Consider the following 16242-nt stretch of genomic DNA (forward strand, 5'->3'; position numbering starts at 1 on the left):
TTCTGTGGGCCTCTAGTGACTGTTACACATCATAGAACACTACCTGCCTGAAAGCAGAGTGCCAGCTGTAAAGTTTGGTGGAGGAGGAATAACAGTCTGGGGCTCTTTCCTATTTCAGCATGACAGTGCTCTCATGAACAAAGTCCATTAATAAATGACTGGCTGAGCTGGTGTGAAAGAACTGAATTAGCCTGTGCAGAACCCCAACCTCGGCTTTCATTGGAACGTTAACTGTGAAACAGACCTTCTGCTGCTGTGGCAGAGTGGAAGTGAATCCTGAAGACATGCTGAAAAAATCTAGAGAAAAGTCTTCCCAGAGGAGTGAACGCTCCGAATTAATGGTTTTAGAGTGAAATGTTCAACAAGCACAAATATGTGTGATATTTGAATGTACCTTTGGCCATGTAATGAATCTTTAGCCTCTCTCTCTCTCTCTCTCTCTCTCTCTCTCTCTCTCTCTCTCTCTCTCTCTCTCTGTTGTACAGACAGTGTGAGGTTGGTGGATGGTGGCAGTCGCTGTGCTGGGAGAGTGGAGGTTCTTCATGATGATCAGTGGGGAACAGTGTGTGATTATAACTGGAATATTAGTGATGCTGCAGTGGTGTGTGGAGAGCTGGGTTGTGGAGAAGCTGTAGACGCACTAAGCACAGCTTACTTTGGACCAGGATCAGGACCAATCTGGATGGATGATGTGGGCTGTAGCGGGTCAGAGTCTACACTGATGAATTGTACATTCCCAGAATGGGGTGAAAATTACTGTGATCATGATGAAGATGCTGGAGTCATTTGTTCAGGTAATCTTCAGTACAGTGATTTTATAAATAATCCCTCAATAAACTATCAATTGAATTTAGGTCACAGTTTTGACTCATCACGTTTTAAAACCTCATGTTTAGGATTTAGTTTTTTTGTGATCAAATATTTATTGTCTTTTATAGAACAATGAGCAGAATTACAGTCCAAGACAATTGGTTATCTAAAAACCCAAAACATGTGCAAAACATACTGGAAGTATAGCGTTTGTAAAGTGTGGTACAGGCCGAAAACTCAACTTTTATCAAACTGACAGTACAGCTCTGTTTTGGTTATTTGGAAACTTATATGATTATAGACAATTTACATTTTGCGCAAATTTTATTAACCTGCCACATTGTACAAAAAAAAGATATTTATGAACACTTTTCTGTCCTTTTCAAACATATGTGTTCTGTGATCTCTATTCACTCATGCAAATATTTTAGGAGGAGTCAGGCTGGTTGGTGGTTCTCACTGCTCTGGGAGAGTGGAGGTGCTTAATGGAGAGATCTGGTCGACAGTGTGTGATGCTGACTTTGACCAGCAGGATGCAGAGGTTGTATGTCGAGAGTTGGGCTGTGGGCTTCCTGTGGAGGTGCTGGGAGCAGCTGCTTTTGGCAGAGGGGAGGGTCAAGTGTGGTCAGAGGAGCTTCAATGTAGAGGGAATGAATCTGAGATTTCCTTCTGTCCGACATCACCTTCACTCAAACACAACTGCTCCCATGATGTGGGACTGGTGTGCGCTGGTAAGAGGGACATTTCCATTTTCTCATTTACTAATTTACCTTTACATACATGTTGCGTTTTATAAGCACAGTATGTTAATTGGCATAATAAACTCTTACATATATGTATCCTTTGTTCTTGCACAAACTCTCACTTTAGTATAATAGCTGTGTTATTCTGGTATGAGAATTACATACCTGTGCATCTCAAAAAGTCAAAACAGGTCTGGTAGCGTAGCAGCACGCTTATCAAGAAGCTGCTGCTTCCACTTTAAAAGCAAGACTTGAGATATGTGGGTAAAAACAGTCTTCATAATCTACTGAGGTCCAGACTTCAGTGTCCTCATCGCTCGTTTTGGCCGTCTACATAAATATCTGTCTCTTCTGCCTTCTGTTATGCAGTCAGTGTGAGGTTGGGAGATGGTGGCAGTCGCTGTGCTGGGAGAGTGGAGGTTCTTCATAGAGGACAGTGGGGAACAGTGTGTGATGATGAGTGGGATATGAGAGATGCTGCAGTGGTGTGTAGAGAGCTGCGCTGTGGAGAGGCTGTAGATGCACTGAGTAAAGCTCACTTTGGTCCAGGATCAGGACCAATCTGGATGAATAATATGAGCTGCAGTGGATCAGAGTCTTCACTGAAGCACTGTAGATCAGCAGGATGGGGAAAACATAGCTGTGGTCATTCTAAAGATGCTGGAGTCATCTGTTTAGGTAGGCTTATCTGAATTTCAATAATCTATTTAATGAGATTAACTTTTCTTGTTGAATTTGCCCACTGGTATTTCTTAAAACATCACAATACAATTTGTAATGCATCTTTTTTGTCTTTACAAACATATATGTTTTGAAAAATAATCAAAGCTTTTGTACTTTTTAACAAAATAATTTTATCTAAGCATCATTATTTCACTTATCAAAAATGGCCTAATTTCTTTAATATTAGGAGTCAGGCTGGTTGGTGGTTCTCACTGCTCTGGGAGAGTGGAGGTGCTTCATGGAGAGACCTGGTCCACAGTGTGTGATAGTAACTTTGACCAGCAGGATGCAGAGGTTGTGTGTCGAGAGCTGGGCTGTGGGCTTCCTGTGGAGGTGCTGGAAGCAGCTGCTTTTGGCAGAGGGGAGGGTCAGGTGTGGTCAGAGGAGCTTCACTGTCGAGGCAATGAATCTGTGATTTCCTTCTGTCCAGCATCATCTTCACTCAAACACAACTGCACTCATGACAGTGATGTGGGACTGGTGTGTGCCGGTAAGAGGTGTATCTTCACTGATTAGTCTTAGATTCTCTTGACACACATGCAGTTTAAGGTATTGTTTCTCTCTGATTCTGTGTATCTCTGTGTAGAAATATTTCTCTCTGTTCTGCCTTCTGTTGTACAGGCAGTGTGAGGTTGGTGGATGGTAGCAGTCGCTGTGCTGGGAGAGTGGAGGTTCTTCATAGAGGTCAGTGGGGAACAGTGTGTGATGATAACTGGGATATGAGTGATGCTGCAGTGGTGTGTAGAGAGCTGCACTGTGGAGACGCTGTAGATGCACTGAGTGATGCTCACTTTGGACCAGGATCAGGACCAATCTGGATGAATGATGTGGACTGTAGTGGATCAGAGGCCACAGTGAAAAACTGTAAATCACCAGGATGGAGTAGAAATGATTGTGTTCATTCTAATGATGCTGGGGTCATTTGTTCAGGTATGTTTTCTAAATTTCAGTATTCGATTAAAGGAGATACAAATTTACCATTCACATTTCTTTTCACAGCTTTTAATTTTGTTAAAATAATTATTACAAGTTCATTAATAATTAATAATTTTGCCTTTTTTGTCTTTCAAACTTGATTATTTGTACTTTTCTCTTCAGAGACATGCATGCTCTCATGGCCAAGTTATAAAATTAATATTTTTGTATCTGGAAAAAAGCTGAACTGTCATTTTCATAAAATCATTATGTTTCAACAACATCATATCAGAAGTCAAGCTACTTGGTGGTTCTCGCTGCTCTGGGAGAGTGGAGGTGCTTCATGGAGAGACCTGGTCCACAGTGTGTGATGCTGACTTTGACCAGCAGGATACAGAGGTTGTGTGTCGAGAGCTGGGCTGTGGGCCTCCTGTAGAGGTGCTGGGAGCAGCTGCTTTTGGCAGAGGGGAGGGTCAGGTTTGGTCAGAGGAGCTTCACTGTAGAGGCAACGAATCTCAGATTCACTTCTGTCCAACATCATCTTCACTCAAACACAACTGTACTCATGACAGTGATGTGGGACTGGTGTGCGCTGGTAAGTACTATATTTGCAGCCTGCAATAAGATTACATCTTTGTGACTGATTTACTGTAACACAATGTTTTCTGACTTACTTTAATATTTACTTTAATTAAAGCTTTTAAAATGTTTACACTGTATATTAAGTATACAATGTATTTTCTTGATGTGCATCATAATTATTTTCAACCTGTAAAGATTAAGAAGTGAAACTAAGCAGTTTGTTCTGATTTCTGAATTATCATTGGTGCAAATAATACTATTTTCTAATTAAGTATTATTGTGATTCCTGCTTCCCAAACATTTCTCCCAGCAATAAAGCTCTTAATTTACTTTTGACTGTGAAATCTCTCTGTCTTGTTGTTATACAGACAGTGTGAGGTTGGTGGATGGTGGCAGTCGCTGTGCTGGGAGAGTGGAGGTTCTTCATAGAGGACAGTGGGGAACAGTGTGTGATGATGAGTGGGATATGAGAGATGCTGCAGTGGTGTGTAGAGAGCTGCGCTGTGGAGAGGCTGTAGATGCACTGAGTAAAGCTCACTTTGGACCAGGATCAGGACAAATCTGGATGAATGAAGTGGACTGTAGGGGATCAGAGTCTACACTGAAGAACTGTAAATCACGGGGATGGGGTAAACATAACTGTAATCATGGTGAAGATGCTGGAGTCATCTGCTCAGGTGAGCTGCAATCAGTCATAAGAGTAATCATAGAAAATGTGAAAGAAATGAAAATATTAGTTGTGAATAACAAAGTAGCATGTTTCAAAATAATCAGTTAAAAATTCTTGACTAGTTTCTTGACTATTCTCCAGACCAATAGCAGGACACTGCCCAACACTCCCTTCAACACACAGAGCTCATTTGTTTTTGACTGCAGCTTCTGGCCAGTTATTTTGAGTGAAAATCAGGCAGGAAAACTGACAGTATGTAGAAAAGACCCCAGCTACCTATTCTGAGTGTGTGTGCTTGTATTTTGTAAGCCTCTTGCTTCATATGAACAAAATATCATCAGGAAAACTGCTTTTATACATCAATCAGTCAGTTTCTACTAGTTAGACCATCAGGACAACTATATCACTGATTCCATCTAAATGTTTTAGTCAAATATCCTCTATCAGCTACTAGCTGCTACTTTTTCTTGTACTGTGCACAGTGTTAATGTCCTTCCAATTCCACAGGTCACAGAAAGTCCAGACTTACTGATGGTATCCATCTGTGTTCTGGGAGAGTGGAGGTGCTTAATGTGAAGACCTGGTCCACAGTGTGTGATGCTGACTTTGACCAGCAGGATGCAGAGGTTGTGTGTCGAGAGCTGGGCTGTGGACTTCCTGTGGAGGTGCTGGAAGCAGCTGCTTTTGGCAGAGGGGAGGGACAGGTGTGGTCAGAGGAGTTTCAGTGTAGAGGCAACGAATCTCAGATTTACTTCTGTCCGACATCACCTTCACATAACTGCACTCATGACAACGATGTGGGCCTGGTGTGTGCTGGTAAAGCATTCATTTTTAATTGAGTTCTACTCAAATGAGATTCAAATTAGTAAGCCTTCCCCCTGCTTGTTACAATATGGCACTAAACTGCTCTTATTCATGTTAATTCCTGTAATGTGATGTTCATTCAGGTCACACTCAGGCTCAACTGGCAAACGGCTCTGACTCCTGTTCTGGTCGAGTGGAGCTCCAGTACCTCAGTGAGTGGGGCACAGTGTGTGATGTAAGCTGGGATATGAGAGCTGCAAGTGTCCTCTGTGGTCAGCTGAAGTGTGGGAGTGCTGTGACTGTGTTGGGGTCAGACTGGTTTGGGGAGGGGATTGGCCAGATCTGGGCTGATGTGTTTGATTGTCAGGGGAACGAAACACACCTGTCAAAATGTCCCGTTTCATCATGGGGTCGAACTGCATGCTCTCATAAACAGGATGCTGGAGTCATCTGCAGTGGTGAGCACTTAGAATTGTGTAGTCCATCTCAGAAATGCCTATTAATGTGTAAGGCACCCTTAGTCAAGGAAAGTTTTATGTTAAGTGATATTTTTTCCTCTTCAGGTTCCTCTCTGGCATTTCATGAAGGGCGAGTGCGGTTGTCTGGAGGGATGGAGTGTGAGGGGGAGGTGGAGGTGTACTTCAGGCAGGACTGGAGGAGAGTTCTGCTGGACTCCTGGAGTGAGTCTGAGGCCTTTGTGGTCTGCAGACAGCTGGGCTGTGGATCTGTGTTCAGCTTTTCCAGCTCCTCTCCATCCAATCCTGAACACAGACACATGTGTGTGACGGGTTTCAGTTGTTCTGGGAGTGAAGCTCATCTGGGGAACTGCAGCAGTGCAGAAACAGTCAACTGCAGCTCCAGAGAACAACTCTCAATCACCTGCTCTGGTAAAAATGACAGCAGCTAAATATCAAAACTGGCTAGGTTCATTTCACAGTCAAATGATGAACTCTCTTCTTTATGTAGAGGACCAAGGAATGAGCCACAGCTGTAATGTGTGTGTGTGTGTGTGTGTGTGTGTGTAGGTAAGTTTAATTCAGCTCACAGCTCCATCAGGCTGGTTGGTTCTGGGGGAGACTGTGCAGGAAGGCTGGAGGTTTTCCACAGTGGCTCATGGGGGACAGTATGTGATGACTTGTGGGATATTGAGGATGCACAGGTGGTGTGCAGACAGCTGCAGTGTGGAGTGGCTCTCAGTGCTCTGGTACCAGCCCAGTTTGGACCAGGAACTGGACCCATATGGCTGAATGTGGTGGAGTGTAAGGGGAATGAGACGTCCCTGTGGAACTGCAGATTTCAGCAGTGTGAAGAGGATGAATGTGGACACGAGGAGGATGTAGGAGTCGTGTGCTCAGGTATGATGATTTTAAAGGAATGGTTCACTAAAAAATCAAATTAACACAGTTTTCCTCTTAATAGAATGTAGTCAGTCAGCCTAGACATGTTTGCACTAAGAATCTCTTTACAAAAGAACGACACTTTGTTATACCATAAACGTGTTTATTTTTAAAAATAACTACACATAATGTCAGCAGTGAAGTTGCAAATGCACTAAAGCAAGTTTTTTTTTAATTGAACAAAAGAATAAATAAAAATTCATTCATGTTCAGTTTGAATTTTTGTTTCTGTTGACTCTCAAATTGTCTGTGCATGGGCCTGACTACATTAGTCTAATAACTCCAGTGCAAAGCTTAGGAAGCAAACTTAAGGCACTGTACTATAATCCTCATGATGATACTGTTGCAGACAAAAATAGCAGACACACTTAATAGTGGACAAAATTATACTGAAGGTTTTTTTTTTCCCCTTGTGTGGTTCTATGTTTTGTCAAAATAGAAAGCACATGCAGAATGTTGTCATTTTCTTGCATTGTAAATCACCTGAAAATCTTTAAGGTATAATCTGATGTGCAGCATAACTGAATTCACACAGTCTGACATGGAGATTAGCTAAGATATTATTTGCAGCATCTCATGCAGTGTGAAATGAAGTAGACGTATAAGACCACTGTAATCACACAGTGTAAAGCCAGCTGTAGACATCAGATATATCTAGGCTGATTAACTATCTTTGGGGTGAAACTGTCTAGATTCAAATTTGCATGGAACCATGCCTTTAAGGAAGTTAATGTCTGTACAAGCAGAGGAGTTTCATTATCTTTTTGAGGGGATGTTAAATATTTAATTTTTAATTGTATGAACTTCCTAAAACATGCTCATTCAAAAGCAAAGTTTAGTATAAGTTATTTTCCCACCAGAGTTTAAAGAGATCAGACTCACTGAGGGCTGTGAGGGGAATCTGGAAGTGCTCTACAATGGAACCTGGGGTAATGTGTGTTTAAATGGGATGGATGAAGAAACAGTGAGTTTAATCTGTCAAGAGCTGAACTGTGGAAGATCTGGCAGTGAGTCTTGGGCTAAAGCAAGAGTGGAATCGACTCCCAACTGGCTAGACGATCTGAAATGTAGGAGACATGAATCCACTCTGTGGCAATGTCCATCTTCACCCTGGAGACAGAACAACTGTGATAAAGACAACGAGGTGGCTTGGATTACCTGCTCAGGTAGGCAGTTATGTTCATATAAGTAGAGTGTGTATACATTTTTGTGCTGACAATAAATCACACAAACTGGCTTAAATAGGTAAATAAAATATACATATAGAAATGTAAAATAAATGATGTAATATATAGAAATATAGAAAAACAACTTTATATGTTCAGCACTTAATGAGGTATATTTCTGTATTCATAGAAGGTGAAAATGAACGTGTATTACGAAGCCATCTGAAATGCTCCTCATCTCCCCATCACAGACAGTGCTCAAGTAAGAACTCTTGCAAATAAATAAGGTCAATATTTTATTATGTAATGTGTTAATCACAAGTGTTAGAAAAGTAGCACCTTAATAGAACTATTACTGTTAATGTTCTAAAAGTGAAAACCTATATTACACTTAATAGCTGTATTGTTATTAGTTCTGTAACTATCCCAGTTGATCAGCATTGCTGTATCTCCTCATGTGTGATGTAGATCACCTGCCTCTCAGGCTGAGGGGAGGAAATGGAATCTGCTCTGGGAGGCTGGAGGTGTATCGTAACGCTGAGTGGGGGTCCGTCTGTGATGGTCTGTGGGACATCATGGATGCTCAGGTTGTCTGCAGGCAGCTGGGCTGTGGACCAGCGCTGAGTGCTGATGGGAGTGCTGTCTTTGGTGCTGGTGAAGGGCCTATCTGGCTGAACAGAGTGAAGTGTAGAGGGAATGAGATTCACCTGTGGGACTGTCCTCATTCCCTGAAGAACCACACTGACTGCTCCCACAGACAGGACGCTGGAGTCACCTGTGCAGGTCAGATGATCCTGCTGGACTTCTGACTCCATTTAAAAATATTTTATCACAGTGTTAAAATCTGGAAGGTTTCAGTAAATGGTGCATTAATGGACTTTTGTTAATATAATCTAATGCTAATTTGCCATATTCAGTGCTTAAAGTGTTCTACATATCAGAATCAGAACTGCTGTTTCTGTATTTACAGGCATTTCTACTACTCCACTTATAACAGCCACCACCTCCAACATCACAGGTATTTTTTATGTCTCTTAGACAGATAAAGACAGATTTTGCTACATGTTTCTGAATAGATTGTTCAGAGCTCTGCACAGTTTCTGTTCTGTATTTTTATTTTTAGTTGGTCAGACAGTGAAGACAACAAACACTCTTCTACAAGCTCTTCCAATTGCTGCTGTTCCATCCATCTATCCAGTGTCTCTCCTGGTTCTGGGAGCAGTGCTCTTCTGGCCTTAGTGCTTCTGGTTGTGCTGTTTTACCAGAACAGAGTGCTCAGGAGAGGTAGAGAGATTCAGAGATCATCTACAATCCATTCTCTCAACATCATTAGTCCTTCAGTCTGTCATCAGTCTTCTCTTCTACTGAACTGGCTCCATGTTTCTCGTTGTCTCCTTCACAGGGCTTTCTAAGAGGATGGAGAACATAGTCTATGAAGGCCTTAGAAGAGGGCTTGAGGGAGTCTATGAAGGCTTGAGTAGGGGCACTGAGAGAGTCTATGAGGAGATTTACTGCAGATTCAATACTGCAAGAGCCACTCAAAGGGGTGAGTTCTACACAAGACTTATTGTGGTGTATTTATACTTATAATAATGTAAGATTAATTGCATTCATTTGATCAATGACAATGTGCATTCTTTATCTGTGGGCCTAGCTAAGGAGCTAGCTAACTAATGGGTGTCCTTTCTAGTAGAGAAAATGGGATGCAGTCCTGTATAGGGCACTCTTACAGGTAAGTAAACATGAAGAAGTGCCTAATTAGGTGCTCATCCAATAGAGAAGGGACCCTCCAGTGGATAAAATGTGATGCAGAGCTGTAAAGGTTGTCCCTACATGTATGATAAAGTGTGGGGAGTTTCCTAATGGATGCCCCTCCAGTGGAGAAAATGTAATGTGGTGCCATACAGTGGCCCTCACAATGGCGTTCCCTACAGGTGCCTTTCTAATGAAAAAACTCAAGAAGTGCTCTCTTAGATGCTCTTCCAAGTGAGAAAACACAATTAAGAGCCCTTCCAATGGAGAGAAAAAATCCAAGTGAATAAAATCTCTAAAGTCTTTCCTAAAATGTGCTCTCTAGGGCTAGCTCTCCCAAAGTGGGTGCAGTGATGACTGTCTAAGGGTGCCGCAAATACTTTAATAAGATTTTGAATTTACTTCTCAAACACTGCTTACATTCAAAACACAAATCTATGCTAATAAGTCTTTTCTGAATTTTTGCAAAGGGTCATTAAGTTAGGCTAATATCTAGCTAGCATTTTGATGTAATCTCATCTGCACTGTCCATGTTCTCAGTGTATCCTCTTAGGTTACATTAGATTATGTTAGGTTAACTGTATTTGATAGTAAAAGACAAAGTATATTGTTGCCAACATTGACACAACAAAGGTTAAAATACTCATTGCCATTGTTAAAGACATACATCTATTCCATCCATATAAGTTTTGAGTTTTAGCCACACCCACTCTAGAATGTTCAGATGTCAGAGGGGCTTATTACACTATGAGCTGTAACCCTGACTTACTACTACAGTGTGTGAGGGAAGTAATACAGCAAGCTTCCTTTGATGTTGTAAAGACTCAGTTTTCCAATGATGTGTTACTAAATACTAATGTATGTTCACTGCAAGTGGCTTTACAGATAGTCGTATCACATTTTTTAGGCTAAATGCCTAGCTGTGGAGCCACATTTACATTGTGGACTCAATTAAGAAATAAACAAGTGTAAAAATCCTTCCCTAAGGGAATTATTTTAGAGTCATTTGCAGAAAATGCCTAAAAGACTTAGGTTTGGTGTGAACTGCTTTTTCAGTTAAGATTGACTGCTCCTGACCACTAAGCTCAAATCATAGCTTTCTCATTAAAATTATACTATCACTATCATACTTATCTCTGTGTTTTACTTCAGACATATGTGTAAAATAAACATTTTAAAGGTTTAGAGTTCGCTGTGTAATCTGGATCGCCTAATAACAATGTTAATCTTAATCAAGGATGAAGATTATTCCATCATACATCATATATCACTTTTTTCCATCTATAGAAAAGCTCCCTGATGCTGCTTTTAGGCTTGTCTCGCCATGGCCACCTATGTACCAGCACACAGTCATCGGCTAATTCTGTAGCTTTTAAAGCAGTTACTGTCATATGCTCATTTAGGTGAACCTCTAACTGCTGTGGGACACTGTTTTTAAATTGTTCAGGGTGTATCAGCTGCTTCATAGTATCAGCTGCTTCAGAGCCTCTTCAGATACACTTAGTACAGCCCTTTTGACCACCTCATTATCACTGCTGTCCCCTGTGGTGACTGCAGGAAAAGCTTATTGGTCTTTTCCTGTCAGTGTCTGTGAATGGGAGTTAGCCACTCATTATTTGGCCAGTGCCTCTCCAGAACAGTGCATACAAATGTAAAAAACATTTTTGAGGGATGAGCAGACATGTTGACATCGTAGCCTGAGCTTAGAGCCATCCTGACTTCCTGAGTAGAACTTCCAATTAAGTAGCATAAGTTAGCTTTGACAGCTACCTACAATAAAGAAATAAGTTTTAAAACAATTGTTAGCTAGCTAATTAAAACAAATGACCAAATACAGCAGTCATTGTTAGCTAGCTATCTAAGTATGTACACAAAATGACCTAATACAACAGCTACATGAGCTAGCTAGCTGTTTCCATCCACACAATGACCTAATACAGCAGCTACGTAGCTATGTATGTCCACAAAATGACTTAATACAATAGGTACCGATAGCTAGCTAATATTAGCCTCCACTCCAGGTCATGTCAGCTACATATCAACACACGTTTCAGCTAATGTTATCACACACACCATTCAGTTACCTTTTTTTTTTTTTTAATACAAAAATGTTCTTTTCCACCAGCGTATAAATAAAGATTTGGCACTCACCCAGTATAAAACACTGAGGCTGGTCTCTGGCTGATATTCTTCAGTATATGCAATGTGCACAATTACATTTAATAAAACTGAAAAAGAATGAAGTAAAACTGCAGTACTGTTGTTCTGCTAAAACCTATGAGTAGCTGAAAAGGTAATTGAAATAAAATGCTGTACAGCTGTCCTGTATACATCCATTTTTTTCAGCAAGGCCCATTTGTCAAACACAAGGCCCACAGGCCAGATCCTGTCTGCAATAAAATTCTTTCCAGCCTGCAGATGTATTGTAATTTTCTCTTAATATTTGCCTGTTTCACATTGCGCTGCACAACAGTCCCCAGCATGCACTGCAATGTTATGTGCATTCCGACTCTCCTACCCCAATAACAATATATGGGACAGCGGTTACACCTCAGTTCTACACAATTCTACACAGTTCCTCACCAGTCATATCACCAAACACCCTAACTGCATTTCAGCTGCACTTTAATCAACATAAACATTTAATGTTTGCTCAGCAGCTCAGAAATTGAGCCCAAGTCTTAATGAACTCGCAGCAAAGAAAAGATGCCAGGTGTCTAGTTCAAGCAGATAGATAGGTTTAAAAGACTGAGCTCCTGGGGACATTTAAGCTTTGAATATTTCAAATATTCATGAAATATTTCAAGGTTTACCACAAGTGCCTATATTTTACTGTTGAAGTTTTAGCATATTTTGAATAAATGATGGCCAGTGGTGCTGTAGCACAACATTAATTAAAAATGAAATAAAAACATTTTCATTGAAAGATTTTCTAATATGGCTGTTTTACTCATTGAGTTTAACACCCCTGCCCTGAGGTCTTAGTGTCATGCAACATGACAGAGTTCTGCTCTCCTCTAACAGGAAGTCTCCTCTCTGAAGCACAGCATTCAGGATATGAGGATGTAGATGAGGAGGTCCTCTCAGGTAAGAGCATGTGTACCAGACTACAATTTAGAAGTTAAAGTATCCATTATGAATCCATGTTTCTTCAGCTACTGTAACACTAACAGAGAAATGTAGAATGATCAAACAAAAATCTGGGGCTGTAAAAGCTTGCAATGTGAACATAGCCCTTATCTTAATTGGTGAGCAACCTTGGTGATGCTTTACGAAGAAAGAGGAAGAAGAGGAGAAAATGGTCAGACACTCATTCAAATTACAAATACAGTTAGTTATACTTTTGGCCACATTGTCTGATTGCCCCTAAATATATTAATTGAGCCTAAGAGCTGGCGTGGGCTTTAAATGGCTGTGATGAATTTCGGATTGAAAAGCATTGGCAGTAAAATTACACAGGCGCACAAATCCCCACAAAATCAGATGGAATTTTTACTACATTTTGTAGTGCTTTCACTGTGCTACACATGTTGGCTAAAAAGAGGTAAATGCCAGAGTTCTGCGCTCCTCTAACAGGAAGTATCCTATCTGAAGAACAGCATTCAGGATATGAGGATGTGGATGAGGAGCTTCTTTCAGGTAAGAAGACCTAAAACTGTTCCACTGACAAATATTACAGTCGCCATTAGAAATTTAAAAATTCAACTCTATCCAGGTTGCTTTATATGATTTTTTTTGTAAATTTTGCTGCTCTTTACTGTTTTAGATTCTCTTTAACTGTTCTCAACTTCTCCTTAATACTGACTCTCTAGATGAGATGTTTGTCAGAAATTATTTCTTGCATAATCTTAATGGAGTCACACACTGAAGACCGAATTCTAGAAATGTTATTATTACATTAAAACCCCTCTGAATGAGTATTTTATTTTTAAATGTAATTAAAAGTGACAAGTTATGCTCTTTTTACAGCAAAGTCTCTGCCTGGAGTGAAATCAGAATATTATGATGATGTCACCACCAGAGGTCTGATAAGTGGGTTCCTTTGTTAATTAAATCCCATGATTTTAACTTTATATTAAACCAACAATGTGAAAATATGACTGCACTGTTTGTAAAGTCAGTCTGCTTTTATTTGATTTAGGTGAAGCAGAAAAAGACGACATAGCAGATAACTATGATGATGTCATCACCACTAGACAGATCTCTGAGTGTCTCATAGGTGGGTTTCTGTCCTGGGCTTTTAGTTTAGAACAAAGTAGAAATTAAAAAGAAATTAAAAACCATACCAATATAACCAAATAATAAATGCTATAAAAGCATCATTAATAAAAAATGTGACAGTACAGATCTGAATCATATACATGTTTAAAATAAATCTTCAGTTCACGTACAATTTAAAATCATTCAGTCATTCATTCATTCATCTTCCTACACCGCTTGATCTAGCTAGATCTGCCGTAGCAGTAGGAAAAGCAAAGAATCCCAGACAACCCTGTCCCGTGCAACCTCCTCAAGTTAATTCTGGGGGACCCCAAGCCACTCCTAGGCCAACTATATAGTCCCTCCAGCGGGTCCTAAGATGACCTTGGGGTCTTGTCCCAGTCAGGCCTGACTGGTAAACCTCAAACTGGAGGCAACCAGGAGGCATCCTAATCAGATGCCCAAACCACCTCAACTGGCTTCTCACAACATGGAGGAGTAGCGGCTCTACTTTGAGCTCCTTGTGGATGACTGTGCTGCTGACCATATCATGTAGAGTGTAGCCCACTACCCTGTGAAGAAAGCTCATTTCCACCGCTTATATCCACAATCTCACTCTTTCAGTCATTACCAAAAGCTCATGACCATCAGTGAGGGTGGGGATGTAGACCGACCGGTAAACAGAGAGCTTTGCCTTATGGCTCAGCTCCGCCCACTGGGACAAACTTCATCTGCACGCTAGCCAGCCAGGGGTTTGTGAATATCCTCACACCTGCCTGGTGCCTTTCACCCTATGCAGCTTCTAGGTAGGAGAGGTACCTACCCTATCAAGGTGTTTGGTTCCAGAGCTGACACTGTGAATGGAGGCGAGCACAACTACATCTAGTTAGTACCTCTCAGCCTTCCGCACCAGTGAGATAACATCCCACGTGCCAAGAGCCAATTTCCACCGCAGGGGTCCATGCCACCAAGGACCTTCTTGCAATCTCCCACTGCCTATAAGGCACTGCACCTGTCCTCTATGCTAAACCTTGCGGGTGGTGGGCCCACATGGTCCCCCTATGTTGCCTGTTTGGGCTGAGCCTGGCTGGGTCACCTGTGTTGCCCGGCCACCTGGCACTCGTAAAGGAACGCTACCCCTAGGCCTGGTTCAAGGGGTAGGTCTCAGTAACCCTCTCCTGGGCAGGGTATATGATAAATTGCCTTCTTTGATCATAAGGGATTTTGAATCATGTTAGTCTGGATCTTCACTCCAGACCTATTTGCCTTGGGAGACCCTAACAGGAGCATACTGCTCCAGATTACCACACAAGCCCTTCCTAAATCGGACTATGACCAACCCTAGTTAAAAGTTATTAGTGCTAAAGCTACTGCTAGGCTCAATGTCGATATATACAAAGATAATGTTTCAAACAGCTGATGAATACCTACAGTCATTCAAAATGTAGCTTTGATCATCTAAATATCTCTGTTTTGTTGTAGAGAACGTAGCAGATAATTATGATGATGTCATCACTGATGATCAGAGCTCAGCTGTTGTAACAGGTTTGACTTGTAGTGTAACAATACTGTAATCTCAAACATGAACACAGTCACTGATGATACTGATGCTGATTTAATGACATTTATCTCTACATTTTCACAGAAGACATGACAGATAACTATGATGATGCTGTTACCGCTGGACCAAACTCCAACATTATGACAGGTACGTTTTACCTTAATTAATACATAATTTCAATGTTAAAAATAATTTAAACAAACTTCAATACAGTAAAATGTCTGGTTTGTTGCTTATTGTTAAAATGTATTTTCCCATGTTGGTGAAGAGGATGTTTATGCTGCTACATTCCAGATGAACAGTGTGAAAGGTAGAGTAATTGATTCAAGTGCACAGGAAGTCTAGTGATAAATGAGTTTTGTTATCAATGATAAATAAACAATGTCCTCTTTATTTTGCTGTAGAACCTTTTTTATAAAACCTGCAGTCTTTATTCATTAATAAAAGAAGTGCAGCTACATTTCTTTTAGTAGAGACAAGAAACAGTTGATTAGTGCCACACTGCTCTCTAGACAGGACTGGAAGTAATCAGTCCTCTCTACATCTGTCTAACTGTGTTCTAAGAATGATGGGACAGTGCAGATGCTCAAAACTAAAACAGAGTTGGTTGTTTTTGATGGTTGTTTCTTGTATTTAAGGGCACTGTGTAGATCTGTGGAACTGTAGGTTCTGGAGGGTTGGTGTCCAGACTAAACATAGTAATTAAAGGACGAGTGAAATCAGGTGTGTTTGGACACCGGCCCCCCAAGGCCAGAGTTAAGAGTCCTGCACTAAGGACCACCATGGTGGGGAATCAGACTGAAGTGAACTCATTCAGTATTCACTGGCAGTGCTGTAGCTTCTTCTACACATGGATCATCTTAGCATTATGGTGGAGTTTTAATAAATATAGGAAGAAAAACTATTGGAAAAAAATACT

At 40.9% G+C, this 16242-nt stretch overlaps 1 protein-coding gene across 1 annotated transcript in view; it reads left to right on the plus strand.

Moving 5' to 3' along the window:
- Positions 1 to 496: 496 nt before the first annotated feature.
- Positions 497 to 16242, plus strand: part of LOC118811223 (deleted in malignant brain tumors 1 protein-like) — a gene marked incomplete at its 5' end in the record, with an annotated part of 32000 nt that continues 16254 nt past the window's right edge. The window contains 18 exons of the mRNA XM_036575384.1: positions 497 to 809; positions 1245 to 1541; positions 2464 to 2760; positions 2898 to 3206; positions 3484 to 3612; positions 4142 to 4457; positions 4967 to 5259; positions 5391 to 5705; positions 5811 to 6134; positions 6273 to 6602; positions 8279 to 8464; positions 9213 to 9356; positions 12587 to 12649; positions 13139 to 13201; positions 13532 to 13585; positions 13704 to 13781; positions 15245 to 15307; positions 15408 to 15470. Of these exons, the coding sequence (XP_036431277.1) occupies positions 497 to 809; positions 1245 to 1541; positions 2464 to 2760; positions 2898 to 3206; positions 3484 to 3612; positions 4142 to 4457; positions 4967 to 5259; positions 5391 to 5705; positions 5811 to 6134; positions 6273 to 6602; positions 8279 to 8464; positions 9213 to 9356; positions 12587 to 12649; positions 13139 to 13201; positions 13532 to 13585; positions 13704 to 13781; positions 15245 to 15307; positions 15408 to 15470 (3637 nt within the window). The remainder of the gene's footprint in view (positions 810 to 1244; positions 1542 to 2463; positions 2761 to 2897; positions 3207 to 3483; positions 3613 to 4141; positions 4458 to 4966; positions 5260 to 5390; positions 5706 to 5810; positions 6135 to 6272; positions 6603 to 8278; positions 8465 to 9212; positions 9357 to 12586; positions 12650 to 13138; positions 13202 to 13531; positions 13586 to 13703; positions 13782 to 15244; positions 15308 to 15407; positions 15471 to 16242) is intronic.

Source organism: Colossoma macropomum, unplaced genomic scaffold (genome assembly GCF_904425465.1).
Source record: "Colossoma macropomum unplaced genomic scaffold, Colossoma_macropomum, whole genome shotgun sequence".
NCBI lineage: Eukaryota > Metazoa > Chordata > Actinopteri > Characiformes > Serrasalmidae > Colossoma > Colossoma macropomum.